General features: G+C 40.4%; 1 protein-coding gene across 1 annotated transcript; it reads left to right on the top strand.

Moving 5' to 3' along the window:
* The first annotated feature begins 574 nt into the window (after positions 1 to 574).
* Positions 575 to 27238, top strand: LOC124535431. The gene is made up of 39 exons (XM_047111643.1): positions 575 to 733; positions 1245 to 1777; positions 2844 to 3126; positions 3638 to 3846; positions 4870 to 5009; positions 5668 to 5813; positions 6374 to 6579; positions 7052 to 7218; positions 7868 to 8010; positions 8097 to 8229; positions 8568 to 8718; positions 9554 to 9788; positions 10197 to 10324; positions 10492 to 10620; positions 11033 to 11189; positions 12448 to 12636; positions 13098 to 13228; positions 13409 to 13780; positions 14251 to 14344; positions 14864 to 15033; positions 15904 to 16014; positions 16598 to 16742; positions 17018 to 17070; positions 17305 to 17391; positions 17945 to 18068; positions 18142 to 18336; positions 18490 to 18615; positions 18907 to 19065; positions 19763 to 19934; positions 20319 to 20462; positions 20832 to 20986; positions 21585 to 21749; positions 22353 to 22480; positions 22933 to 23114; positions 23444 to 23535; positions 24255 to 24390; positions 24841 to 25018; positions 25463 to 25645; positions 26081 to 27238. The coding sequence occupies exons 1-39, from the start codon at positions 701 to 703 to the stop codon at positions 26295 to 26297; spliced, it is 6501 nt and encodes a 2166-aa protein (XP_046967599.1). The 5' UTR covers positions 575 to 700; the 3' UTR covers positions 26298 to 27238.
* The last annotated feature ends 232 nt before the right edge of the window (positions 27239 to 27470 follow it).

Below are 27470 nucleotides of genomic sequence, written 5' to 3'. Positions count from 1 at the left end.
CACTATGTGAACTATAAAAAATATATAAAAGTTGTAATCTCCAACTCCTGAAGCTAGGGTATTGAAGTTTGTATGAGACTTCCGCAACTTTGGCGCTAGAAGTCTTAATATTGATATATGGTCCTTGTTATTATAAGGAAAAAAACATCAAGTCATAAGCAAAGGTTTTAATTTGAAGTGAACGTTAATTTTTTATTTAAAATTGATAGTTCTTATAATTCACATAATAATTTTAATTTTATTTCAGTGCAATTTTTATACCTTGCATTTAGTGTTTTTTATCTTTCTGAAACATGAAGCATTACTAAGAATAGTTTGGTGCTATTTTCGTACCTCTTAAGTTATGCGCGTTTCAAATTATTATATATGATGTTCTCAGATAGAACGTGAACTAGTGCAACCTGTGCAAAAGTGTGTGTAGTGCAAAAATTAAGTGGTATTCGACTTAACACCGAAATATTAAATGAAACATATTAATTATGAAATCTGTTTCAACTTTATTTTGACTGATAATATATATTAGTCTGGCAATATTATTTTTTATTGACATTGAAAGTTAAGTATTACCTTTGTTGACTTGTTTATGTCAAATAATACAGCTGATCGTCAAATCAAAATATACAAGACGTAAAAAATGAAAAAAACATTCGAAATATTTATATTCTAACATTTCTAGAAAAAAATATAAATCTATATCACAATGGCTACGATGGTTAAAGAAAAATCAAAAGAGGTATGTATAAAATATACCATATATCGATATTAAAATAGGTTTACATTTATTATATTAACAGTCTTTGTTTATTACAATGCATAATTCGGTATTTTGTGACTTCGTTAATTGAACAAAGAGATCAGTAATATGATATGCATTCAGTAATTCGTATTATTTTTATCAAGGATGAATTGTTATTATTTTTATTTAATAAAAAATTATCTGTAATTATGATACAACATTTTATAATATTATGACATTGGGTTATGCAGAAAATAAAAAAGGTTATTGTATTTTTAAATTCATGTTATAATATTTTAAATTAGATACATTCCATAACAAGTAAAGTAGAAATTTTTTAATAATAATTATTATTCTCCATCTGTGGTGTCTTCACCATTTCTTTATATTAACTAATTATTTTATTGCTTGTTCCGTTAATGTGTTTCATTTACAATGAAATGGTGCACCCACAGATAATTACTGTTAGTTACATTTGCTGTTCCAAGTAAAATATTGTACTTTTCAGAAAAGGAAAAGTAAAGACAAACACAAATTAAAAAAAGTATTATCACAAGATGTGCAGATTGAAGAGCAGCAATCTATATCCAATGAAACTATACCAAATGAAGTCTTACCTGAAACACAAACTATTGCAGAAACAACAAATGTTATAGATAAATCTAATAAAGTTGAAAAAGTAGAAATAGAGCAACCCTTAATTGTTACTGCCAATACCACTAGCGATGTAAATAAAGATGTTGAATCTACGGAAACTAATTCCATTAGGGAAATAGAAAAAGCAGAGGAATCTGTGTTACCTTCAGCTCCTTTATTTGAAGAAAATGTATCTGCACCGGCTACCTACCTGCATACTGAAAAAGTACAGGAAGAAACAAAGACTAAAGTCACATGTTTGCCATTAGATGAAGCAATAAGACTGTTTGGTGGAAAGGAGTTGGCTGAAGTTAGAGCAATTAGTGAACAAGAGGAGGCTATTGTCGAAGCTGGGCCTCGAAGTACACCTGATCATCCCTTAATAGATCTGCTGTCTACTTTTAGGTAAAAATATAATATTTCTTTACTAACATATATTAACTCTTATTCTTGATAGTCAAAATAACCTTTCCAACTGGTAGGGGAGGGTAGTCTTAGCGGTGAGCAGTAAGTTACCAGCATTTGGATATAAATTTAGGCCATAGTAATTTTTTTGTATTCGTGATAAGGATTATACTCAGGCAATACCTGAAGTTTGAACCGATAATTTTGTTTCTGCCTTATAAACTACTCTAAATTAAATAGTTAGTATTTACAGTCATTTAATTTACATGCCAGTTTTTTTATCATTGTATTATTTTAAAGGGGCCTCTCTAGGCAGTTTATATGTCGTCCCCATACATGTAAGTTTCCAAAAACTTGTTACTCACTTATTTGACTGAGTGCTATTAATTATCATCGTTTGTTTCATCACTTTCTGAAGGAAAATTGTTTTTTTTTGTTAAACATATTTCTTACTTATTCAAGATTGAATTGTGCATATATGTTATATTAAAATTGAGTGAGTTTTTATTTATTTTATCAAGATCAACAGGCATATCACAGGCAGATCACAGTTACCCATGCCCTTTTTTACATTCTACTTTAATAAAATGATAAATAAGGTTTTTAATCCTATTAAAAACATTACTGCAATCCAGCGGCGCCTGCTCCGCGCTCGATCAGAGAGAGTACAGACTCGGTGACTCTGATATCGAGTTTATGTATAGATGTCTTGAGGCTGTGCTCTGAGGATGGTCCTTTCTAAGCATCTGCCGCTGGGCCGAGGAATCTGCCGATAGCATCGTCACTATCGTTCGTGTAAAAGACACAGGTATTGGTTTGTCTAGTGATGGCCACAACTGCGTGAGGAACACTTTCGTGTATACAGAGTCTCACTTTCATCGACTGGATTATGATAACGTCGTCGTAGGCCTGTTGGGTAGTAGTGAGTTGATAGGTACACCGGTTAAAATCTTAGATTACGTGATTAGGAATATTCCACATATAGGAAGTGATAGAAGTCTATAGATGAAGGAAACCTGTCATCGACTGTACCATGTGATCAAATGTGATAAAATCTCGTTTTCAGAACTTCATTGATTGCGGTCGATCGTGAACGCAATCGCTTAAGCTGTAAATATGTCGAAGAGGAAAGGAGTAGGGCTACCCTTTGGAAAGTGGAGAAACGTACATTAAATTTATCGGAAAAGTGTCCTTGTGGGACAAATGTAAATTTAAAAGCTAACTTTGATATTGCCAAGCTGGACAGGGAAAGGTTATCAGCAGCACGCCTGCGATTAGAGGCTCTATTGCAAGACGTGCAGGATTCATATTGCCATCACCAGCATACAGCACTGCAAACGCATTGTGATGTAAGTTTCGTGATAAATAATAAAATGATTAAATTCTATTTACTTAAAATACTTTTTTGAAACAAGCTTGAAAATAACTCGGTGCCAGTAAAATGTATAGTGTTTAAATGACCTAATTTAAACCCTCCTGTGTCTTTTGCCCACAAATGTATAGAAAAAATAGATTAAAATGAATAAAAAAAAAATGTGCATACCACAAAACAACGTCCTGTAAATTTTTCCACTGCTGGGCTAAAGCCCTCCCTTTTAGGAGAAGGTTTGGAACACCACGCTGTTCCAATGCGGGTTGGTGGAATACATATGTGGCAGAATTTCTACGAAAGACACATGTAGGTTTCCTCTTGATGTTTTCCTTCACCGCCGACCATGAAATGAATTATAAACACAAATTAAGCACATGAATATTCAGTGGTGCTTGTTTGGGTTTGAACCCGCAATCGCAACTGGCCATCTCGGCCCATATGTATAATATATAAGTAACAAATATATAATACATATATTTTATTTAAAGATAGATGAGGTGATAAATGAAACGATACAGAAACCAAATGAGTATATTCGTGAGGCGCTGTCGTTGGTGTTCGACGCTCTTCGGTTTAGTGACGCAGCGCCCGCCGCGTACGCTCAAGCGCTGCAGCGCTGGGCCAGCGTCCTGTCTTCTGTTCTATTGGAAGAAGAGAACTTAAATCACCTGCTGTTTGTTCTACATAATCTATTCAGGTATAGTAAAATGTATGCTTCACTACATAATATAAAACAAAGTCGCTTTCTCTGTTCATATATTTATCCTTAAATCCAACGATTTTGATGCGGTTTTTTTACTAGATAGATTGGTTCGAGAAAAAGGTTTTTATATATATAATACATGGTCAATTTAGTAAAGAAACACTGATAATTTTAGAAGTTTCCACTGTGGTGTCATATCTCTGTACCCGTGCGAAGCCGGGACCGATCGCTAGTATATTATAAATTTAACAGGAACTCTCTTCGTTGCTACGATTCACAGACAAACTGCGAAATCGAATTCAATGAAATTTGATATCAAACTTGAACACACCTGACAACATAACACGCGACGCGCCTAAAACGCGTCTGATAATGTTGAACATATTTATTTGTTTAGCTTCATTAAAATTCATGTGTTTTCTTTAAAATTATTACTGCATCAATATCAAATATTATAATTATAATATATCTGTGATCGCTTATGTCCAAGTTGGTCCAGATAGGTGCCATCGTTATGATAATCACATTACGCCTTAAATTAACCATTAGCAAAATAACGTTTTAAAAGTTTTCTGTTTATAATGAACATTTTCTTCGTCACGATTATATCATAAAAGCATAAGACGAATGTATACTGGTTGTAACATAATGCTGGTTTATATATATTTACAGAGTCGGATTTAAAGGTGTGGAGGCCCCGGGGCCACAAAGCATTGAGGGCCCTAGACAAACAGAAGCGTGAACACCCTAATAATTATATTATTATGAATTAATTAGTTTTTTTTATTTCAATCAGTAAGCTATGAATTGTATCGTATTTGTATCGGTAACTTTTAAAATATTAAATAGTAACATTATTATAATTTGACTATATCTCAGTATTTGTTAACTTGCTGAAAACTGTGGCCCCCTCTCATGTGGAGGCCCCAGTTCAGTTGCCCCGGTTACCCTCCCCTAAATCCGGCCCTGTATATTTATATGTATTAAATATATCTGTCGACTGTCTGTCGACTACAGACAGACGCGTTCGGTCCAGTGGGCGGGGCACGTGGTGAGCGTGCGCGTGCCCGACATGTGCGCGGCGGCGCGCCTGCTGGGCGTGCTCGAGCTGCTGCTCACGCGGCCCGTGCTCGAGTCGGCGCACGAGTGCACGGAGGGTGAGTGCTGTGCGTTTATTTGCTGAGTTAATCGAAATGTAGCCGAGTGAGCCGAGATGGCCCAGTGGTTAGAACGCGAGCATCTTAACCGATGATTGCGGGCTCAAATCCAGGCAAGCACCACTGAATATTCATGTGCTTAATTCATTCATGCATTTGTCTAATTTCATAGTAAGTCTGCCACATTCCACCAACCCACCAGCACCAAGAGGAGGCCTTAGCCTAGCAGTGGGAAATTTACAAGCTGTTGTTGTTGTATGATTATAAAGTAAAAGTAAAGAAAGTTAAAGTAATACAGAGCGGATTTGAAAATCAGTGAATGAACATTTCAATTATAAAATGATTTTAACTGTAATAAATTATTAATTTTATTGATTATGAGTCACATTCACGTGTCAATTCACGTGTGCTACGATTATTTTTTCAATTAATAATAATATCCTTCGTCAAAGGTCGGGAAAAACATTTTATTTTTAGTTTTGAGCATGTATCGTTATTTTTGTATATCTTTTACTTTCGGATACGGTCTACCACACCGGTCCTGTATTTTATCACCATATTATGTCCTCAGAGCAATTTATGCAATTGATTATTTTATCAGTGTTTAATTTCTGGAAAATATTAAAAATATTATGACATAATGCGTTTACAAATTCAGACAGTGAAGCGTGGGAGGAGCTTGACGACAGTGGTGAGGGGTGCGCGGTGGGGGAGGGGCGGCTGCGCGAGCGCGACTTGCTGGCCCTTTTACAGGCGCTGCCTCTGAGGGACTTACTCGCGCGCCTTGCGTTGTTCAGCAGACAGGTCTGCTAGTTTACCACATATAGCCCATAGATTTACATTTAACTACAGGCACTAGGCACATAACATCTTAGTTCCCAAGGTTGGTGGCACATTGACGATGTAAGGAATAGTTAATATTTCTTACAGCGTCATTGTCTATGGGCGATGGTGATCACTTACCATTAGGTGGCCCATATGCTCGCCCGCCAATCTATACCATAAAAAATAAATAAAAAAATAATGCATCGAATTTAGCTCACACTTACACTACTACAGTGTGGGCTTCGTCTTCTAAAACGACAAGCTTGAAGGCCAGCAAAGATCTGCTAATGTTTAGTAAAATATACAATGCTAAAATGTACACCAGTAGAATGTTAAACAAGGCACAGGCGACAGTGAGCCCGTGGATGTTGTAAATGTCAATTAAATAAAAAAAATATTATAGTAATAAGTTTTAAACTTCTCTACATTAAAATTATTGGCTTAAAAATTAAATATTTCATTTATTGAAAGTTCTTTTCAAACACTATACATAAAAAATAAAAAAATGTGCATGTTAGCATCGTATCGTATTGTTGCAGGATCTGAGCGAGCAGAGTGAGCAGTGGTGGGGCGACGCGTCGGGCGGGCACGGCGTGCTGAAGGCCAGCTGCGGCGTGCGCGCCGCGCTCGGCGTGTGCGTGCGCGCGCGCCGCTCGCACGCCGGCTACGCGCGCCTGCTCGCGCGCCTGCGCACGCTGGCCGCCGCCGCGCTGCACGCGCTCGCCGCGCTGCACATGCACTCCAGGTTAGCCGGGGATATAACTAACTTTTGTTGTTGTTGTTGTTGTTAATTTCTTGTTTAGTTAATATCTCCTATCTTATTATATATATATATATTTTATGTATTTATTTATGTATGTATGTATGTATTTAATATAGTATATATTTATATTATATATATTTATTGTTATTTGTGTATTGTATACTATTCTATTAAGAATTTATACTATATATATATGTAAAAAGTTATTGTACCCTTCCCATTAATATCAATATCATGATCCTTTACCCAAAGGTTGCCTGGAAGAGATCGCTGCTTAGCGATAAGGCCGCCTGTTGCACCTCATGCAACTTTTATGTAACTAAAATGTTATTTTTTAGTTGTAAGATTGGGTGCAATAAAGAATAAATAAATAAATAAATACTTTTGAGAGGAAAACTGACAGCCGATAAACTATTTAGTTGGAAAGAATCAAGGAAAATATATTACCCTCTAGATCATCGTACGTAGAAGATCTAGCAGAGAAGATACCGTCGGAGCTGGAGGCTTGCTTCGCTGCGGGCCTCACTCTGCTGGGAGAGGAGGCGCACAAGTTACCCGCCACGCTGCTGAGCGACAACGTCGCGGAGGAGTACTGCAATACGCTTATTGGTGGCTTGCACGGTCAGTTTGTGGCCCATTGTGATAGATCTATGGCGACACTACCACCGTCATTATTATTTTTCATTTATTTACAGTATTTGTAGTAAAAAGAAGGCACTATTAATTTAAAAAAAAATAACCGAACCGACGCATAATCTTTAACTTTATAGTAAGCTTTAAAATTTACAAAAGTCGTAAAATATATTTTGGGATACTTGCGTCATTCATATACAGGGTTATTGGTAACTCGACGTATATCCGTTAGGAGGTGATAGGGGCCTGTGCCCGTGCCTATTTGCAATAATTAAAAAAAAAAATCCGTCTGGCATTTTTAAATTTGAACCGATAATTATTGTTTAAATATTGACAAATATTCAGCGTTTAATCGTTTTTATAAAACATATGAAAAAAAAAATAGATTTTATTGAAACTTTTTTAAAATAAATTTTTGAAGTTGCATTTATTGACAAATTTTGAAAAAAACTAAAAAACGTGATAACTCAAAAATGGTTCACTTTTGGATAATGTATATGGGGGTTAAAATTATTGCAAATAGTCGCCCATATCACCTCCTAACGGTTATACATCGAGTTACCAATAACCCTGTATAATTATGACTGATATGAAAATGGAACAGCGTTGTAAGTCATATCGTACGATTCTTCTACAGACAAGTCGGTGCACATCGCCTCGCTTTCAGTGGAAGTAGAAGCGCAGTCTTGCGGCTTGCGCACGCGCATCGTCGCGCAGGCCGCTCTGTCCCGCCCGCAGGACCAAGATCTAGCTAGGACTGTGCTAGATTTTTTGTTTCAGGTTTGTAAAGGTTTTGTTTAGCAAAGACGTAATATTTTATGTTCAATAATACTATTTAATTATAATTCAACTACTATTAATTTTAGACGGGAATTCATCGCAAACCAGCTTGTAAGGGTCTCTGTGACGTCACCGCACGAGAACTCCTGCCTGAATTACTTGCCGTTCATCCTCACGTGCACACGCTCGCCTTCCACATGCTAGCTGACAACAATCAGGGTATGTAATGTTTCTTATCCGGTAAACTAATAGACTTTTGTACACAATTATTCTATCTCTGGTTTTGCTGATGAATTTTACTTGGTGACCTTGTATAAGTGCGCATGCCTTGATACCAACCATACACTGTTCGAATATTTAACCACCTACCATTTCCGGCCATATGGGCAGATAAAGTCCGGTAATGATAAACGGCCTCTTGTGAATAAAAAATATATTTGTGAATTCGTCCATAGTTTTGTCCGAAAATATAAGAACTTAATTTTTTTAAGATAGTAAAAGAAATAACGTTATTAAATATTTCAAGTATTGAAAACTTTTGGTGTACCTTTTGTCAGTGGAAGCGGACGGTTCGCTGTTGGAGCCGCTGTCTCTGAAAGATTGGCGCCCCGCGCCGGCCGAGCTCGCCGCCGTGCTGGACGACTGGGCGCTCCGATGTCCGCAGCTGCTGCAGCATCTCCTGCTTAACTTGGACTACACGCCGCACACGTGAGATTTATTACGTTGATTTTGTTTATCCATTTTAAGTTTCAGATTTTACTTAAAAGAAGTGTAGTAAGTAGTAAATTATTCTTATTTGCTTGAAAACCCTATATTTATCACTTACTTACCAGCAATTTTTTGTTTTCCAATTTGCTCGGCATTATATTAAGATATATATATATAAATATCATATATATATATATATATATATATATATATATATGATATTTAATGTGTATTGTCGTAGTTGTAGCATAAAATATTTGCTTATAACTCTATTTAAATCAGTAACTGCACCTGCTAGCAAGGTCATGCTATAAACAACCTTGCTCTTTTCATACATTCAATTTATTAAAAGAAATATTATTATTTCCACAATAGTGTCTAATGTCATTCGGTTTCTAGATCGTAATAATCTAGTCGTTTTTATCATCGGTCGTAGTAAATACATACAGATAGATATAATGTGTACAAAATACTGGTTTTCGTCGGAAGTATACCATTCGTCGATAGCAGCACAGTAAGTTTTTTTTTTTTTTATGGTATAGGTTGGCGGACGAGCATATGGGCCACCTGATGGTAAGTGGTCACCATCACCCATAGACAATGACGCTGTGAGAAATATTAACTATTCCTTACATCGTCACTGCGCCACTAACCTTGGGAAGTAAGATGTTATGTCCCTTGTGCCTGAAGTTACACTGGCTCACTCACCCTTCAAACCGGAACACAACAATACTGAGTACTGTTATTTGGCGGTAGAATAACTGACGAGTGGGTGGTACCTACCCAGACGGGCTCGCACAAAGCCCTACCACCAAGTATAAGTGTGTGTGTGCAGCGGGGTGGCGCTGGAGAGCCAGCTGTGCGCGGGCTCGTGGGTGTGCGAGTGGGCGGCGCGGCGCGGGGCGGCGCCCGACTGGGCGTGGCGGGTGCTGCGCGCGCTGTGTCTGCACCGCTCGCTGTGGCGCGGCGCGGGCCCGCCCCCGCCCGCGCCCCCCGTGTCCGCGCCGCCCAGCGCGCTGCACGCCGCGCTGGCGCTGCTGGCCGGCGACTGGGGACACTCCGTGCCGCTGGTGAGTCGGGCCGTAACCGTTTGCAGACTGTTGGGTGCAGAGCCGGATTTAAAGGTCTGGAGGCCCCCGGGCCACAAAGCAGTGGGGGCCCTAGACAAACAGAAGCATGAACAACCTAATTATTATATTATCATGAATTAATTATTTTTTTTATTTCAATCAGTAAGCTATGATTTATTTGCTTGTATAGGTAACTTTTAAAATGATAAATAATAACATTATAATATTTATATTTGTTAACTTGCTGAAAACTGTGGCCCTCACTAATGTGGAGGCCCCAGGGCAGTTGCCCCGGTTGCCCTCCCCTAAATACGGCCCTGGTTGGGTGGAGTTAAATTCGTGCAAATATATGTTGATGCGCCTTAAAAGTTATAGAGGCACATAAATGTAATAATATGCTATTAATAGGCATGTGGTCCTGGCGCAGAAGCTCTGCTCCAGCTGGCTCAGACTCGTCCGCTGGACGCGCTGCACTGTGCGGGATTCGTCATGAGGGTGATGGCGCAGTCGCCGGAGTCCATTTCCTTCACGCCAAAGTAAGTGTAGTTTTACCTCTAAATAAAATTCAACTTCTTGCACTTCTTATAAATTATGTAGTTTGTTGTTTTACAAAAAAAAAAATTAAATGGAAAAGTAAAATATTAAAAAAAAAATCTATAATAGTAAAAAGCTAAGCTTAGTTTATAATTGGTCTGAATTAAAGATTCACCGAAATATTTGCAACGATCCTGAACTTCGGGCCGTCGCTGGTGCAGCGCGCGTTGGGCCAGCGCGCCGACAGCGGCGCCGACCTGCTGCAGAAGCTCGTGCTGGATCAGCTCCAAGATCCAGAGTAACTATTATTATTATTGTTCTTAGGGTTGCCTTTTGTTTAGTGGCGTTACAAATTACAAAACTTTGGCCACATATTTTAGTGTTAATAAATTGATATTCTTCTAGATTACTTTTAAATATGTTGAGATGGGTTTGACGATAACCGCAATAGCTACGGAGCATTATGTTTAGGAGCTCAAGTTTGAAATCATTAATAAGCTTCTTAGATGTCTTGAGTAACATTTTATCTAGGTCACTCGCATCTGTTCTCGCTTACAACCGTCAAACGCCTGTGCGATTAATAGGACACAGAGTGACATCTACTCGCGACTTTCGGAACTAATATTACTAACTGAACACATTAGCATTACCTTAGCGCTTACACATATGGTAATATTGACTGCCACCCACAAATACAACATCGCCCCCAGCGCCGACGAGGCTGAGCGCGACGCGCTGCTGCGCGCGTGGCTGCACGCGCTGTGGGCGCCCGCGCTGCCGCCGCGCACGCGCGCGCTGCTCGACCGCGCGCTGCGACGCACGCGCGCCTGGCGCGCGCTCGACGCGCACGTCGCCGCCGCGCTGCAGGTGACGCGCCGCGCTCGCTGCAGCCTTTCTGTTATATGTTAATTGTCATTTTATAGAATAGGCTATTTGACAATGCGAAAAATAAACTGTGTATTATTGTAATCAATGTATATTATGAGTTTCAAAATGGTTATTTACTAACGAAAGTTGAAAATAATACGTAATTTATTCAAAAATCCATAAATAAAAATGCATTTTTTCAAACGTTTGTCACGTGACACAAAACGCTCCTGATTGGCCGGGCTTATGATGAACTCACTTTCTTGTAAACCTTGATTTTTTACTATAGTTACCACAGATTAAAATACAGCAAAGTGACGTCACCGACCCCATTGCAGCGCCATATTGTCCAAGTAGCGTTTTCGCGCGTTATTTAAATATGGAATTTTTCAGCAAATATGTACTAGAAATAAAAAAAACAACTTTTACTGGGATCCTTAACTTCTACTAAATAATATAAAATTGATTTTAAAGACCAGTCAAATAGCCTATTGTATTACACCTTATGAGTAAGTTTTGTATGGACAACGTTAAAGTATCTGCGGAATTTTCTTTTAGAAACGAATATCGCAAGACGGTTGTAAACATAACATCCTTGCAAATATTCTGTCACTGACTGACTGATTGATGGACAAATGCAGTAATCCTACTTAGTAAAAATTTCACAAAGGAAGTATCTATAATCTGTTCGCGTTAAGAATGCAGTGAGTTGTCATTGTTTACCGGCACCTTTGACCAATCAAATCTTTTCAAATTACAAAGTCAAGTTATTTTTATTAACTGATATTAAAAAAAATGAATACCACACTACTTTGTAAAAATAAAAGTGTGAGAAATGCTGCCATGCTACAAGAAGAAATTGCCATGTGGGATTTAGATAATGTTATGGAACTCGCTGCAGAAAATTATTTTATTATAAACACTAACGACGACAGTAATAGTGTAAGTAATAGTGATTAAAATATTAATGACTTAATTTCGATTTCTTACGTTAATGTGTACTTTTTAAATTCATTATACTTAGTCTTTAAAACAAATATAATTTGTTGGAATTTTAACACAAATATACATACACTTTTACTCTTCTTTTAAAAAGATTTGATTGGTCAAACAATGACAACTCACTGCATTCTTAACGCGAACAGACTATAGCTCTATGATTATAAATAGACCGGCAGCTGTCTTTTGCGCCCTTGAGTCTCCTTAAGTGGTTGCGTCCAACAGAATCAGTGTGAATCAATAAGTTCGGTATCACCAGGAAGAGTCCGGGCAGGAGTTGGTGCGCGACGGCGGTCGGCACGCGGGCGCGGCGCCGCTGCTGTGCGAGTGCGCGCTGCGGCACGCGCACGCGCGCGAGCTGGCCACGCACATGTACGCGCGCCTGCTGGCGCAGCTGGCGCGCCAGCGGGCCGCCGCGCAGAGGATACACGTCGACAACGCGCTCAAGGTCAGCCGCCGACGATGAACCTATATTTCGCAAAAAATTAATGTTGGGAGCGTTATTGTGATTGGGATATCTTTATTGTTGTTGTTTTTAAACTGTTATATTTTGCTTAATTTTGTGAATTTATGGTATTATCTCTAAGAATTCTTTATTGTCATTTGTGTGTATTTAGTATTTCAATTGTCTAAATTTTAAATAATTAATAAGCGTGTTATTATTGCAGTCTGTAGTATTTATTGAATAGAGTATAGTTAAAAATTGTTATTGGAGGCTAACGTAACTATTAATGCTGTATATACCTATTAAGTGTTTGAAGTTGTATCTGTCTTTTTTCTGTATTCTTGTTTTAAGTGTTATATTTCAAATACTGTGGTGTATCAATTAAATAAATAAATGAATAAATAAACTCTCAATCCATCGAGTTTCGTACTGAGTCAATCAATATAATCCTTTTAACTCCGCAGCAAATCGGGTCCTCCCTGTGCGACGATGAGCTTTCGATTCACCGCTGCGCATGCGCAGTGCTGTCGGTGCCCATGCAACATCCCGCTCACTTGCTGCTGTGGCGTCTACTGATGCATATGTGGTTGCACCGGTCGGTATAATATTGCTAGCATATTGTTTAATTATTTAAAGTTTACTGTAGGAAAGTAGGCTTGCCAAAATGTCACCTCATCAGAACATTAGTAATCTTCTCGTATAATAAACTTAAACTTGCTATTAAAAGTAGTTTATTTGAATTTGTTGTAATTATTAATTGATTTTCTGCTTATAGAGGATCTGAATCCGCGTCACCTGTTGGACCACTTTTCTTCAGCGGAATAGTCAAGTCGCGCACCCTCGCGCAACTGAAGAAACGACTTCAAGAAACAGCTACATATCATCGTAACCAGGTTGATGTACTCAAGGCCAGCGACAGTGCAACCTCCAGTACTGCGGCACCAAGCAAAGTTAGAAAGAATACCCCCCCTCTAGACAATAATTTATTTCAAACATTATCGATAATAACCGATTTAATTGGAGACACGGAATCTGATCAGGATGAGACTGAGCCAGAAGGCGATAGCGATACTGAGACCAGAAGTGAGAGTGAGACAAAAGGATATGATGTATCAAACCTTATCTCTTATCACACTGCGGCAGAGAAGTAAGTACTTGAAATTTTCGCATCATTGACTTAATAAAGTAATAATTGGGTATTGAAAATCAGTACCATGCACTTTTAGGTCGTGCTGTATTTCGCGTTTTCATTTCCTTTTTGGTTTATTTAAACTGTAGTATAAGTCGTCCAATGATGTTGTAGTAAACAGATATGTTATTAACGCGCAAAAAGTTAAGACCAGAAAACGTCCCAATTGGGACGTTTGCCTTTAGTCGTTTTACGTAGTAATACGTTTTGCGTAATTAAAACATCTAGTTATCTCTTTTATTTATTGTTTTTATCAAGCTATCCTTTTTGCTTTTAACGAAATGTAAAAATAAACTAAAATAAACGGTCCCCGGCGCGGCACACTTTTTTCTGTTGTTTAGTATGGATATAACATATCTGTTTATTAGAATATCATTGAAGTCGTCGATATATTTAGATAGCTTGGTTTAATCACTTGGTATTTTAAGGATGGTTCGTGAATACTTGATGTGGCTCGAGGAGGGAGAAAACGTGCGCGCGTATCCACACCACGCGGACATCGCGAGATATATTTCGGAACAGGTGATATTAATAATAGTACGAACAGTTACTTGGTGGTAGGGCTTTGTGCAAGCCCGTCTGGGTAGGTACCACCCACTCATCAGTTATTCTACCGCCAAATAACAGTACTCAGTATTGTTGCCTTTCGGTTTGAAGGGTGAGTGAGCCAGTGTAACTACAGGCACAAGGGACATAACATATTAGTTCCCAAGGTTGGTGGCACATTGACGATGTAAGGAATAGTTAATATTTCTTACAGCGTCATTGTATATGGGTGATGGTGACCACTTACCATCAGGTGGCCCATTATGCTTGTCCGCCAACTTATACCATAAAAAACAAAAAAAAAATTATCAAAATCGGTCCACCCAGTAAAAAGCTATGAGGTAACAAACAAAATACAGACGAATTGATAACCTCCTTCTTTTTGAAGTCGGTTGAAAAAAGGAAAGACAACTGTTATTAGTACAGTAAGTAGTTAATGTAGTGTTTATCAAAGGGGTTTGTTTACCAAAGCGATTGTATATAATGCATATGAAGGCTCTTGACGCGGCGTGGCGCGCCTCGCTCGACGACGCCCCGCCCCCGCCGCCCGCGCGCCCCGCGCTGCCCGCGCCCCCCGCACCCCCCGCGCCCCCCGCGCGCCCTGCGACGCACTTCGAGCGCGCCGTGGCCGCCGTCATGAGCGTCGAGGACGGCTCGCGAAAACGGCACGTAGATATTACTTTTGACTGATATTTTCTATGTCAACTATCGCTTTGACTCTGATAGTTGTAAATCCAAAACTGTTTGGAAATCCTAACTAACACCCTCCTGGATTCGCACAGTGCTGATACTAAATATACTACAGAATGTGTTTTTTTACGACATTCCAAAAATATTAATCGCGAATCACTCTATCCGTTATATAAACCGCATCATAATTCGTTACTTAATTTTAAAGATCTAAGCATACATAGGGACAGATGGCGGTACGCGACTTTGTTTTATACTATGTAATGATGATAAGGCTTGAACTCTAACGTAACGTACATAATGTTGTGGAATCAATGCAATACATTTACCTGACAATGCTGATAACCATACAACTATTGATGTCAGATTCTAAAAGAATAGGGGAAGTAGAGAACAGTAAATGATGCTTCACTTTATAAAAATATATAATAATAAAAATAATGCAGTCGATTTTGTCTTTTACAGGACGTTGTTATGTAAATTTGATGTTATATATTTTTAACTTTGCCGTTTCGTAAATTCAAATCGTTTATAAAAAATACATTGGTAAAAAAGGCATATTATTCGATGAAAGTTTTTGTAGATGATAAAAAGGCGTGGAATTAATACCTGTTGACTTCCACGCAGGATATATTAATTTAAATAATTGTATTAACTAACATGACTTTGTATTTTTTAAGTGTTGAAAAAGAGTAACTACTGAGTTTCTTGCCGGTTCTTCTCGGTAGAATCTACTTTACGAACCGGTGGTAGCTTCACTTAATTGTTAAATGACGATTCAAAAGTTCTTGTAAAAGCCCACTTGAATAAAGTTTATTTTGATTTTGATTTATAAATGATTGCAGATACAACATGCACACTTCGCACATATCCATCAGCGACACGGTCATGAAGGATCCTTTCTTACTGATTGAAATGGTAGAAAAATATATAGAGGAATTGAAAAAGCTGACTGAGTAAGTCAAAAACTTATGGTCTATTTTGGAAATTAGAGTAATCACTATTAACTAAGATGTATTTAATACATATGTGGTTGGTTTACACTACACTAATTTCTAGTGTAGTGTAAAAGTCACTTACTTGTATAATGTCTATATTACAAGTCCACATAAAAGTCAGAAGGCACACATAGTTTTATAGTACATTAATACGCAAGCACAAGAATAAGGAACACAAGCACAGATAGGAAAGCAGATGAAATTATAAAGAAAATAAGTATGAAATTATGAGAGCAGTCTTAAGCGTATAGGAATAAAGTCTAAGGTTGCTTAGCAAAGTTATTAGCTAGCGGAAGCGGGTCAAGCGTATGAAAGCCGTCGGCGAACTGACGCGTTGTTTTGCGAGTTGCGTAGACAAAGGATTGTCCGATCGGCGCGTGCGGCTCGCGAGTGGTGCTTAAGACGTTGCTTCTTGGGCCGCTAAGAATGTGGACAAAATAGTCCCACACATATTTTTTAAGTCAAATGGGCTACAGAACCTGTTAAATTTATTTAAATTAGTTTAAAATTGTGAGTTTGATAAGTGAATTTCTGTGCTCAGACAATGGCAGTCGGACTGCTTCCGTGTGGCGCTACTGGACAGCCAGCTGTGGGATCTGGTGGAAGGCTTGCGCGTGCGCCGCCCCCTGCCCCCCGTGCGAGCTGCCTGTCCGCAAGACTGCAAGCCAATCGTCGTACACATACCCGTGAGAAACCATGTCAAGGCCTTTAGCCAAAGACACACTTTGATCTTTTTCACTGCTGGTGTAGCACTGTACACAGGGTTTCCGCCAAATGTACTAGTTTTTTTTCTGTTTAAGGAATGAATATACATACACAAGACAAATTACTGTTTAATATAATTAGTATTGTAGCCAAATAGGAAATTTAAAGAATGATTTATTTCCATATATGAGACGTAAAAATAATTAGTATGTGATCATAAAATTTATTTCACAAACTTTAATTTTTCTTCGTCCAGGAAGACGAATGGTGCATATCTTCCGGAGCGGAGCAAGCTATACTCGAGAACAGGTGAGTGAAATTATTGCGTATTTTTTTTAAATTATCCGTTGCCGTTGAAAATTGATATTTTTGGATTCACCAGCTTTAAAGTTTGACGTGTTTCATTCATAGATATTAAGATTATTTAAGATAAAATTTTTGACCTTATCTTCCTATGATTATCACATATATTTTTAATCGTATCAACATATCGCCTTGTATTCTCTGTTGTATATAATACGTGTCGCTCCTCTGTGCGCGCAGACGCAGCGCGCGCGCGGCCGTGCGGCGCCTGTCGCGGCCGCGCCCGCACGCCGCGCGCGTCGCGTCCCTCCTGCACTCCGTGGGCAGGTAACGGACGACTTTGTCACAGCACGAGTGCTTTATTTCATTTTGACAAAGTAGCTGTCTCTTCATTTTTACTTTATTTATAAACAGTCTTTTTAGTCTAACTTTATTTATAACAGTCGGTACACATCGTATGTTACAACAATTCCATGTCAACCTTCAAAATTAATAATTGGCTCTGATAGATTAATGTGGAAAAGCAAAAAAAAAAAGTAACGATGTCAAAGGATTTTATTGTCGCACTAACTTATTCGAGACTATTCTAGAATACAAGTAAACTCGTTTGACACACAAACGAAAAAAGAACAAAAAACTATATAGCCAGTAAACATTATTAAAGACCTATTTATTGATAAGTAATTTTGTAATACCCAATGCCTTGTGACATTGTTTTTATTAGACAGCTCTAATAGGCTCGAGTCATTTCAAGTCCTGTTTACAGAAATGTCAATGTAACGTGACTAAGGTCGGAATGGAATTATCCATAGTTTACGACTCGTAGTATTCTTGTGTACGTCTACATTCATAACATAATAGCGAGCCCGCGCCTGTGTAGACGCATCTGGAGCGCGCAGACGGGGGCGCGCGCGGCGCAGCTGGCGTGGGGCGCGGCGCCGCGCGCGGAGCCCTACCCGCCCGCGCGGGACGCGCTCGCGGCCCTCGTGGCGGCCGTCGCGCAGGTACGCACCGCCGCTCTCGACGCGCTACTTCTCTTTGTGTGTTCTCGCCTCACGCTGCCTTGCCTGTCCACAGCGGTGGCTCAACCACGACAGCGTGCTCACGTCCGAGCTGCTCGCTCGCTGGAGCACGGGCAGTGCCTCGCAGCAGCAGCTGTGCGGGCTCCTGGTGACGCCGGCGCGTATGCCGGCCAGCCACTGGCCGCGACTCTACGGCACGGTACTGGCGCTGCCGCTGCCCCCTCACGCCCTCTTCAGCTACTTATCCAAGGTCTTAAAATATATTAGATTTAATTCATGTAAACGGATAACTACGTTTTAATATGTAATTAAAATGATCTAATATCGGATAATTAAATAAAGAAATAACACAGTGAAGGTTTTAAAAAAATTAAACCGAACTTTGAATTTCCAACGCGATCAGTTCGACATGACCCACTGGGCGGATGTCACCGACACGTCGTCGAGAAACGAAGTTCTCGAATCAATCGTCAAAGCCGCTACACGGATAGGACCCGAGCCCCAACAGCAGGACTTGGTTTTAGTTGAAGTAAGTGGTTACTTAAAAACAAATGAAATTAAAAAACATGGAAATATTCCATAACATTCGAAATTTTAAGCCAAATTTCATAAAAATAATAAAATAAATACCTTAACCGTAACAGAATGTCATAAAATCCAGATAATATAAATCATATTTAATCAGCCGCTGTCATTTTGTAAAATTAAATTCAATTTTCATACAATTAAAATTTGAAAACGGTCGACTTACATATATAACAATTAAAACATTATTGTATAAGACTTTACTCGGTAACTCGAATATGAAGTAATTCCCTAGATTCTAGGCGTCCACTCGGCGGCGCTGGTGCGCGAGCGAGAGCTGTGCGAGCACGTGCTGCGCTGCGCACGCGCGTGCGCGGCGGGCGCGCTGCCGCCGCCCTACTGCGCGCACCTGCCCGCACTGGCCGGCCGCGCACGAGACCTGCACCTGGAACAGGTGGGACTCTTGGGAGCCTACTTATCCGCGTGAGGTCTATGGGACGCGTCTAGTTTATTGAAGGCACATATTATACCTGTTGACTTCCAGGCAGGATACATTAATTTAAAAAATTGTATTAACTAACATGACTGTACTTTTTTTTTAAATGTTGAAAAAGAGTAACTACTGAGTTTCTTGCCGGTTCTTCTCGGTAGAATCTACTTTCCGAACCGGTGGTAGCTTCACTTAATTGTTATATGACGATTCAAAAGTGCTTGAAAAAGCCCACTTGAATAAACTATATTTTGATTTTGATTTTTGATTTTATGTTAAATGCTCGCTCTACGAGATATGGTCGTGCACACTTCTAGTAAAGTAATATTTGGAATATAACATTTTTATTTGATTGTAAAGGTTTGTGCAAGCCAGACTTGGTACCTACGTACCACTTATTAGATATCCTACTGACAACCAGCAATACAATATATTGGCGAGTGAGTCAGTAAGACTACCAGCACAGAACATAACATCTGACTTCCCAGGGCTGGCGGCGTATTGGTGACGTAAGGGTTGATTATTTTCGTTACAGAGCCAATGTATGTGAGCACACACACCCTGATCAAAGATAATATTATCAATATCAAAGATCAATTGACTGATAGTTTTATTTCTAACAAAGGGATACATCAATATTTATTTAACTTTACAATTTCAGATAGGAAGACTTCTTCACGATCTTGGCATAATATGGTGGGAAGCTCGCTCGTCGGCCCGAAGTCACGCTGCGCTCTACGCCGAGTACGCTCCGCACTTCGCGAACACATTGCACTCCCTGTTGAAAGAATTCGTCGCCGCAGCTGTCAGCTGTACCTACACGCCGGAGAGAGGTAAACTATTAATGAAATGCATTAGTATTTTTTTTATGGAATAGGTTGGCGGACGAGCATATGGGCCACTTGATGGTAAGTGGTCACCATCACCCATAGACAATGAAGCTGTAAGAAATATTAATTATTCCTTACATCGTCAATGTGCCACCAACCTTGGAAACTAAGATGTTATGTCCCTTGTGCCTGTAGTTACACTGGCTCACTCACCCTTCAAATCGGAACACAACAATACTGAGTACCGTTATTTGGCGGTTGAATAACTAATGAGTGGGTGGTACCACTGGTACCTACCCAGACGGGTTTGGACAAATCCCTACCACCGGAGCATGACCATTTGCTATCATACCATATGCATACTGTGAAGTTGTCGTCATTCCAAAGTGGCGTACTGTTCGTGGCCGGTGCTGCAGACGTCGTGGTGTCCTTGGGTGGCACCACAGAGCTCGCTGTCACAAATCGACCACCAGCGCGAGGTGCTCGAGCGCTTCGTCGAAACCATACGCATGGTAATGGATGACTGTCCAGGTACGATTGACGTGTAGTTTATGTTCCGTAAACTTTTTATTTTAAAAAATTGTTTTTTTTTTACAAAAGCATAGTTTTTTGGTATAAATTTACCAAACTGTATGAAGAGTATATTTGTAATGTTGTCTTAGATTTTCGCGATTATTACACATTCAAATAAAACTAGTTTTAACGGATTTAAATCGCGTATATCTATCATCACGACGTTTCGAGCACTTTACAGCGTTCGTGGTCACGGGTAGATATAAATATTAGTTATATTTCAGAGTATATTTGTATTATTAAATTAGGAGTATATTTTGGTGCTTTTTTTAATTTAGTTTATTAAAATTTAAGGTGAATTGCGATGGTAAACAATCTCTTTAACAGGCAGCGCGGAGGCCATGCTGCGGTATACGTGGGAGTGGGCGGCGCAGTGCGCCCTCGGCGAGCCGCGAGCGAGCTGTGCGCTGCTGGCACAGCTTGCTCGCCTGCCGTGGGAAACGCCGTGGCTGCGAGCCGACTGCGTGCCGCTGGCGTTGCAGGTGACGCTCTATATATATTAAACTCGCGGATTACTTCTTTTACTGTTTTTTTTTTTATAATCTGAGTCGAGATGGCCCAGTGGTTAGAACGTGTGCATCTAAACCGATGATTGAGGGTTCAAACCCAGTCAAGCACCGCTGATTCATGTGCTTAATTTGTCTTTATAATACATCTCGTGCTCAGCGGTGAAGGAACACAGCGTGAGGAAACCTGCATGTGACAAATTTCATAGAAATTCTGCCACATTTGTATTCCACCAACCCGCATTGGAGCAGCGTGGTGGAATATGTTCCAAACCTTCTCCTCAAAGGGAGAGGAGGCCTTTAGCTCAGCAGTGGGAATTTACAGGCTGATGTTGTTGTTGTTGTTTGTTTTATAATCTATATTAATATTATGAATGTAACTCTGTTTGTCTGTCTCTCTGTCTGTCGCTCTTTCACGACCAAACCGCTGAACCGAATTTGATGAAATTTGATGTGAAGCAAACACTGAGCTCGGCTATGACATAGGCTACTTTTATTGCCTAATACATGACTAAAAACGCGAGTGAAACCGCGGGCGACTTACTAGTATTTAAATATTTTAATATGTGTCTAGCTGTGTGGTATTGCGGATGAGGACGTGAGGCGCTGGTTCGGTGAGTTCGTGCGGCACGCGAGCGCGGCGTGCTGGCTGCGCGGCGCGGCGGACGCGCACGTGTCGCCGGCGCTGGCGGCGCTGCTGGCGCTGTTCACGGCCGCGCGCCCGCTCGTGCCGCCCGAGGTTAGCGCTGTTAAAGCCGTCCCCGCTCGTTTATCGAATTAATGAATAATTTTCTACTAAGGATTTTAAATTAACATGGTTATTTTTATTATTAAAGTTATTAATTTCGGGATATTTACCATGTTTTTTATTTTTGTTCGGTGGAGCTCGATATTTCGACATTGTCTACGAATGTCTTGTTCACCGTTTGTGTCCGTATCGAACTACCTCCTTTCTTGTACGTTTGCTACGTAAACACCGGTCACCACTACTATTGTCACTTTCACCCCTACCATTGTCACTAGTCGAATTTATTTTATGTACACTCGACACTCGATCCCGTGTTTTGCAGACGAAACTCACCGTATCAATTCGCGAATTTTTTATTTTATTTTTATTTTGCGGGGTTTTGCATAATTTTATTATTGGATTCCATACTCTCGACAGTTGAAACCCATCCTCTCTATTGAAATTACTAAATTTAGTTATTTGTATTTGTTTCCACCGAACAAAAATAAAAACCATGGTAAATATCCCGAAATTAATAACTTTAATAATTTTCTACTAAGTTAGTACATAATTATATATCTTGTTTATATAATAACTAGTATTTTTTTCGTATAGACACTCGAAGGGGCCTGTCAGTTGCCGTGGCACAGATTACCCCTGCCGGCACTGGACGCCGCTCTCGAACGGTACTTCGCCGAACACCACAACCCCGGCCTACCCTACCACGAGCTACCGCACTTCAGGTAAAAACGTGGAGTTTGTGTTTGTCGATTTCCAAGCAATATAATATTAATAAAAATAATAATATGAGACAACATCACATACATTACTCTGATCCCAATGTACGTAGCTGAAGCACTTGTGTTATGGAAAATCAGAAGTAACGACGGTACCACATACACCCATACCCAAGACAACATAGAAAACTAATGTAATACATTGACTCGGCCGGGAATCGAACCCGGGACCTCAGAGTGGAGTACCCATGAAAACCGGTGTACATACCACTCGACTCGACCATGGAGGTCGTCTAATTAATAAACTTGAACATTAGTACATATCATATGCGATCTTTTCTCACGCTCGATATTGATACGCCAACTACTATAATAGCACCCTGCAGTGATACGACATCAATAATATCGTTATATATAATATCGTATTCGAGTCGCTGTAACGCGCGCGTGTACGTCAGGGTGTTGCTGTGCGCGTCGCGGCTGCAGCGCGGCGCGGGCGGCGCGGGGGGCGGTGGCGGCGCGGCGGGCGAGGCGCGCGCGCTGTGCGTGTCGCAGTGGGCGCGCGCGCTGGCGTCGCCCGCCCTGCGCGCGCACGTGGCCGCGCACACCCGCTACCTACTCAGTGTCCTCACTGACCTGGGTGCGTTCCAAATTTAAATATTTTTGTTATTAATGAATACACTAGGTGAATTACAACATACATATATATATATAAAATATGTATTAAATTGTTTTGGCTCTTGTAATTGGCTACAATAAACAGATTTCCTCATTATTTTAGTCTTACTCGTCTATTGATTTATTTTTGTTTTTATATTTGTTTTAATAAATTGCTTTATTTCATATATATTTTGTATAATTTTATTATATACTGTTCTTAGTTTTTTTTTATTAATTCATCATTTGAACTTTGCGTTTTCGTTTATTAATACTGGTTTTTAAAAATACATGTATTTGCTTTGTGTCCAGCGCCGTCGGTGGAGGCGGCCGAGCTGACAGAGCTGATGTCGCGCGCACTGGTCGTGCTGTGCGTGCAGCCAGCTGACGCGATCGCCTTGCCGGTCACTACTACTATTTTATAATAATATGATGGCTTTGTGATAAATAACTTTTTTAATCATATTTTTTTATGGTATAGGTTGGCGGACGAACATATGGGTCACCTGATGGTTAGTGGTCACCATCGCCCATAGACAATGACGCTAGAAGAAATATTAACTATTCCTTACATCGTCAATGTGCCACCAACCTTGGGAACTAAGATGTTATGTCCATTGTGCCTGTAGTTACACTGGCTCACTCACCCTTCAGACCGGAACACAACAATACTGAGTACTGTTATTTGGCGGTAGAATAACTGATGAGTGGGTGATACCTACCCAGACGGGCTTGCACAAAGCCCTACCATCAAGAGAAAGTGTCATCGACAGACCAGTACTACTAGACTATTTTTTAAGTCTAAGTTAAAGTATGGAATTTTAGACTTACTCGTAAACTAATTCTTATTTTTATTGAATACGATTTATAAACTAATGATCTGTCAAGAGATGATATTGTGTGAATAAAGATATAAAAAGGTAACTCTATCTTTTGACTGGACACAGAAAGTAATATTAGTTAATATCATAAGGGTTTATTAACGTTTTTATGTATAATTCACGATCTGACGTATCCGAGCTAAGGCACAGCTTATAGCTACTACTATCTGAAATGATTGTTTTATGCATTTGTATCTTTGAGGTCCCGGTAGACTGTAACAATATTGATGGAGTGTGCGCAGGTGTGGGAGCAGTGGGCGCGTGCGTGCGACGCGCACGTGCGGCGCGCGTGCACGAGCGCGGTGGCCTCGCTCACGGCCATCGACAGCTTCGCGGCGCTCGGAGACACGCTCGTCAAGGCCATCATGACCGAGAAAGGTATATTGAATTACTAGTAGTCGCCCGCGGCTTCGCTCGCATTTCGCGTGTTGGTTGTCTTGTGTCCAGTAAAATATTAGCCTATATCCTTTCTTGTTGTCTTATATCCGTTCAAATCTGCTTCATACCAAATTTCATCACATTTGGTTTGGTCGTGAAAGAACGATAGACAGACAGATAGACAGACGGACAGAGTTACTTTCACATTTATAATAATAATATGAAAAATTCAACTGGTGAAGCTAATTGATTTGAGATGGAAAGTTTGCGTGTAACCTGGATTAGAGGGATGATTTATGCCATATTTCGTCGACCTTTCTCATCGCGATCACACCCGTTCTCTAACATGTAAAACAGAAAAAAGTTAGTAGTTGAACATTTGAGGGCCGACTGCACTATCGCTAGATGGGATATAAGTTAGGGCTTAGTAACGAGCGGCCCCGTGTACAGAGCCGGTGCAGTGGGCGGCGGTGTCGTCGCGCTGGGCGGCGCGCTGCGCGTGGGGCGCGGCGGCGCTGCTGGCGAGCGCGCGCCCGCACGCCGCGTACGCCGCGCTGCTCGCGCGCGCGCACCCGCCCGCCGAGCTGCGGGACGCCCTGCGGACGCTGCTCGCCGCCGACATTGACTTGTATGTAAAAAAAAAAGTAAACTAACAGCCTGTAAATTTCCCACTGCTGAGATAAGGCCTCCTCTTCCATTAAGGAGAGAGATTGGAACATATTCCACCACGCTGTTCCAATGCGGGTTGGTGGAATGCACATGTGACAGAATTTCGATGAAATTAGATACATGCAGGTTTCCTCACGATGTTTTCCTTCACCGCCGAGCACGAGATGAATTATAAACACAATTAAGCACATATATATAGTGGTGCTTGCCTGGGTTTGAACCCGCAATCATCGGTTAAAATGCACGCGTTCTAACCACTGGGCCATCTCGGCTCTTGACTTGTATGTATTCGACCATAAATAATAATCTCACTACTTAAAATTTTTATATTTCCTTCAAATCGATTATCTTTCACGATCATATTTAATTATTTACGTGTACGTGAAATAAATGTTGTCCCCAGTGTTGAGAACGAGGTGATAATATCCGTCTGGATATGCGTGGCGAGTCGCGTGAGCTGCGGCGCGGCGGGGGGCGACGAGTGCGCGGCGGCGGCGCGCGCGCTGCTCACGGGCTGGGCCGAGCGGCGCCGCACGCTGCTGCAGCTGGTGACGCTGCAGCCCGCGGGGAACTGTCCCACGGCACAGTGAGTTTAATGAACAATTATGTCCTTAAGCAGGATAACTTTGTTTCGGTTAAACACTTACAATCCTGTTCAAAGCGTCTTTGAAAGAAATAACTATGTTTAGTCTTACCTAATTAGCTTTGTTTTAGGAATGTGTCATACTATCAGTGTAATGGGCATCGATTGGTATAATGTTTTTTTGTTGACTTTATCTGCGGGGTTTTACCTGTACAACGTTACTCCAGTAGATTCATACAATAATGATTCATAAAATTGTTAAGTCCTATCAAGGAATTATTCGGGTAAAGGGCAACTTTGATTGAAATAGTGAGAGCATACGTATAGATGCTTTTTTCTGGACCACCTGAGACCTCGTTTAAGAAAAAAAAATAAAACAAGAATAGCATCGCTCGGTATTTTTGTTCCCCCAACGACTGATTATGACTTTCTTATCAGACAGCAGCTGCTGTGCCGGCTGTCGCTGCACGTGCAGGCGCCGAGCGACGCCACGTGGCGCGCGCTGGAGAGCGCCCGCAGCGCGTGCGCCGCGCCCGCCGCGCCCTCCGCCCGCGCGCCGCCCGCCCCGCGTGCCGTCCCGCAGCTGGCCGCCGCGCTGCACCCCGCGCGCGAACACTACTTCGCGCACGAGCTGCTACTCACCCCGGACCAGTAGACTGTCTCGTGCAAACTCACCAAAAAGTGTTCGACGACCTCGCGACACTAGCTATATACGAATTATCATATCCACGACATATGTAGATATAGTACGACACAAATTAGATGTAGCATCGGAAAATGCAATGGAATGAAAATAAAACCGATTACTGCCGATTTACACAACCAATAGAAATAGCTCACTATCGCGCCATTCGACGCTATTCGTCGCTATAGATTCACTCGTCAGAGAAAGCAAGTGCATGTAAATCGACGCGTCAAATTGACGAATATTTTAGGTCATATGATATTACAAGTTATTAAGTTTGTGCAAAGATCATTATCGCGTGAGAAATAAATATTGATAATTTGGGATAGCGTACTTAATTCGGATGTGATCGGTTTTACGAATTTTGCCGATGCGACATCTAATTTGTGTCGTACTATACGTTTAAATAGTTTTCTATTTAAGAGTAAGACTGAGCTGATCTATATTATTAGTCTGTAAGAGAGAAATTTGTACAAAAAGGGCAGGAGGATTTGTAAGGGAAGAGGGCGTCGATCGATTGTTATGCTCAAAATAAAACAAAAATTGAGTAAAATAGTGATGTGACTAGATATATATTTCAAAGATTATATTTTTATCTACGTACCTTAATTATCTTAAAAATAGAAAAAACAACTGTGTTAGACAATTACATATTATTCGAATAAATGTTTGTAAAATAAAATTTCGTTTTAATAACTCTCAATAATATCGTCGACAATATAATTAAATATAGTTAAAGTTACAACATGATAACCGTAAGTTAGACGATTTTCTTACTTAAAAACTGCGGTCTCTCTCGCAATAAAACAGCGCAAAAATAGTGTTTCGAATGTTATGTTTACTTGGTGGTAGGGCTTTGTGCAAGCCGGCCTGGGTAGGTACCACCCATTCATCAGATATTCTACCGCTAAACTACAATACTGCAGTATTTTTGTGTTCCGGTTTGAAGGGTGAGTGAGCCAGTGTAACTACAGGCACAATGGACATAGCATCTTAGTTCCCAAGGTTGGTGGCGCATTGACGATGTAAGGAATAATTAATATTTCTTACAGCGTCATTGTCTATGGGTGATGGTGACCACTTACCATCAAGTGGCCCATATGCTCAGTCGCTAACCTATGCCATAAAAAGGTGTTAATTTAA

The sequence above is a fragment of the Vanessa cardui genome, chromosome 14, assembly GCF_905220365.1.
Source record: "Vanessa cardui chromosome 14, ilVanCard2.1, whole genome shotgun sequence".
Taxonomy (NCBI): domain Eukaryota; kingdom Metazoa; phylum Arthropoda; class Insecta; order Lepidoptera; family Nymphalidae; genus Vanessa; species Vanessa cardui.
The sequence above is the reverse complement of the archived record's forward strand: the minus strand, read 5'-3'. Positions and strand labels throughout refer to the sequence as shown.

Coding starts and splice junctions, on each gene's coding strand:
- LOC124535431 (XM_047111643.1), top strand. CDS start 701: ATGGCTACGATGGTTAAAGAAAAATCAAAAGAG. Junction 18,616..18,906: donor AGGACTTGGTTTTAGTTGAA/GTAAGTGGTTAC, acceptor GTAATTCCCTAG/ATTCTAGGCGTCCACTCGGC. Junction 23,115..23,443: donor CAGTGTCCTCACTGACCTGG/GTGCGTTCCAAA, acceptor CTTTGTGTCCAG/CGCCGTCGGTGGAGGCGGCC.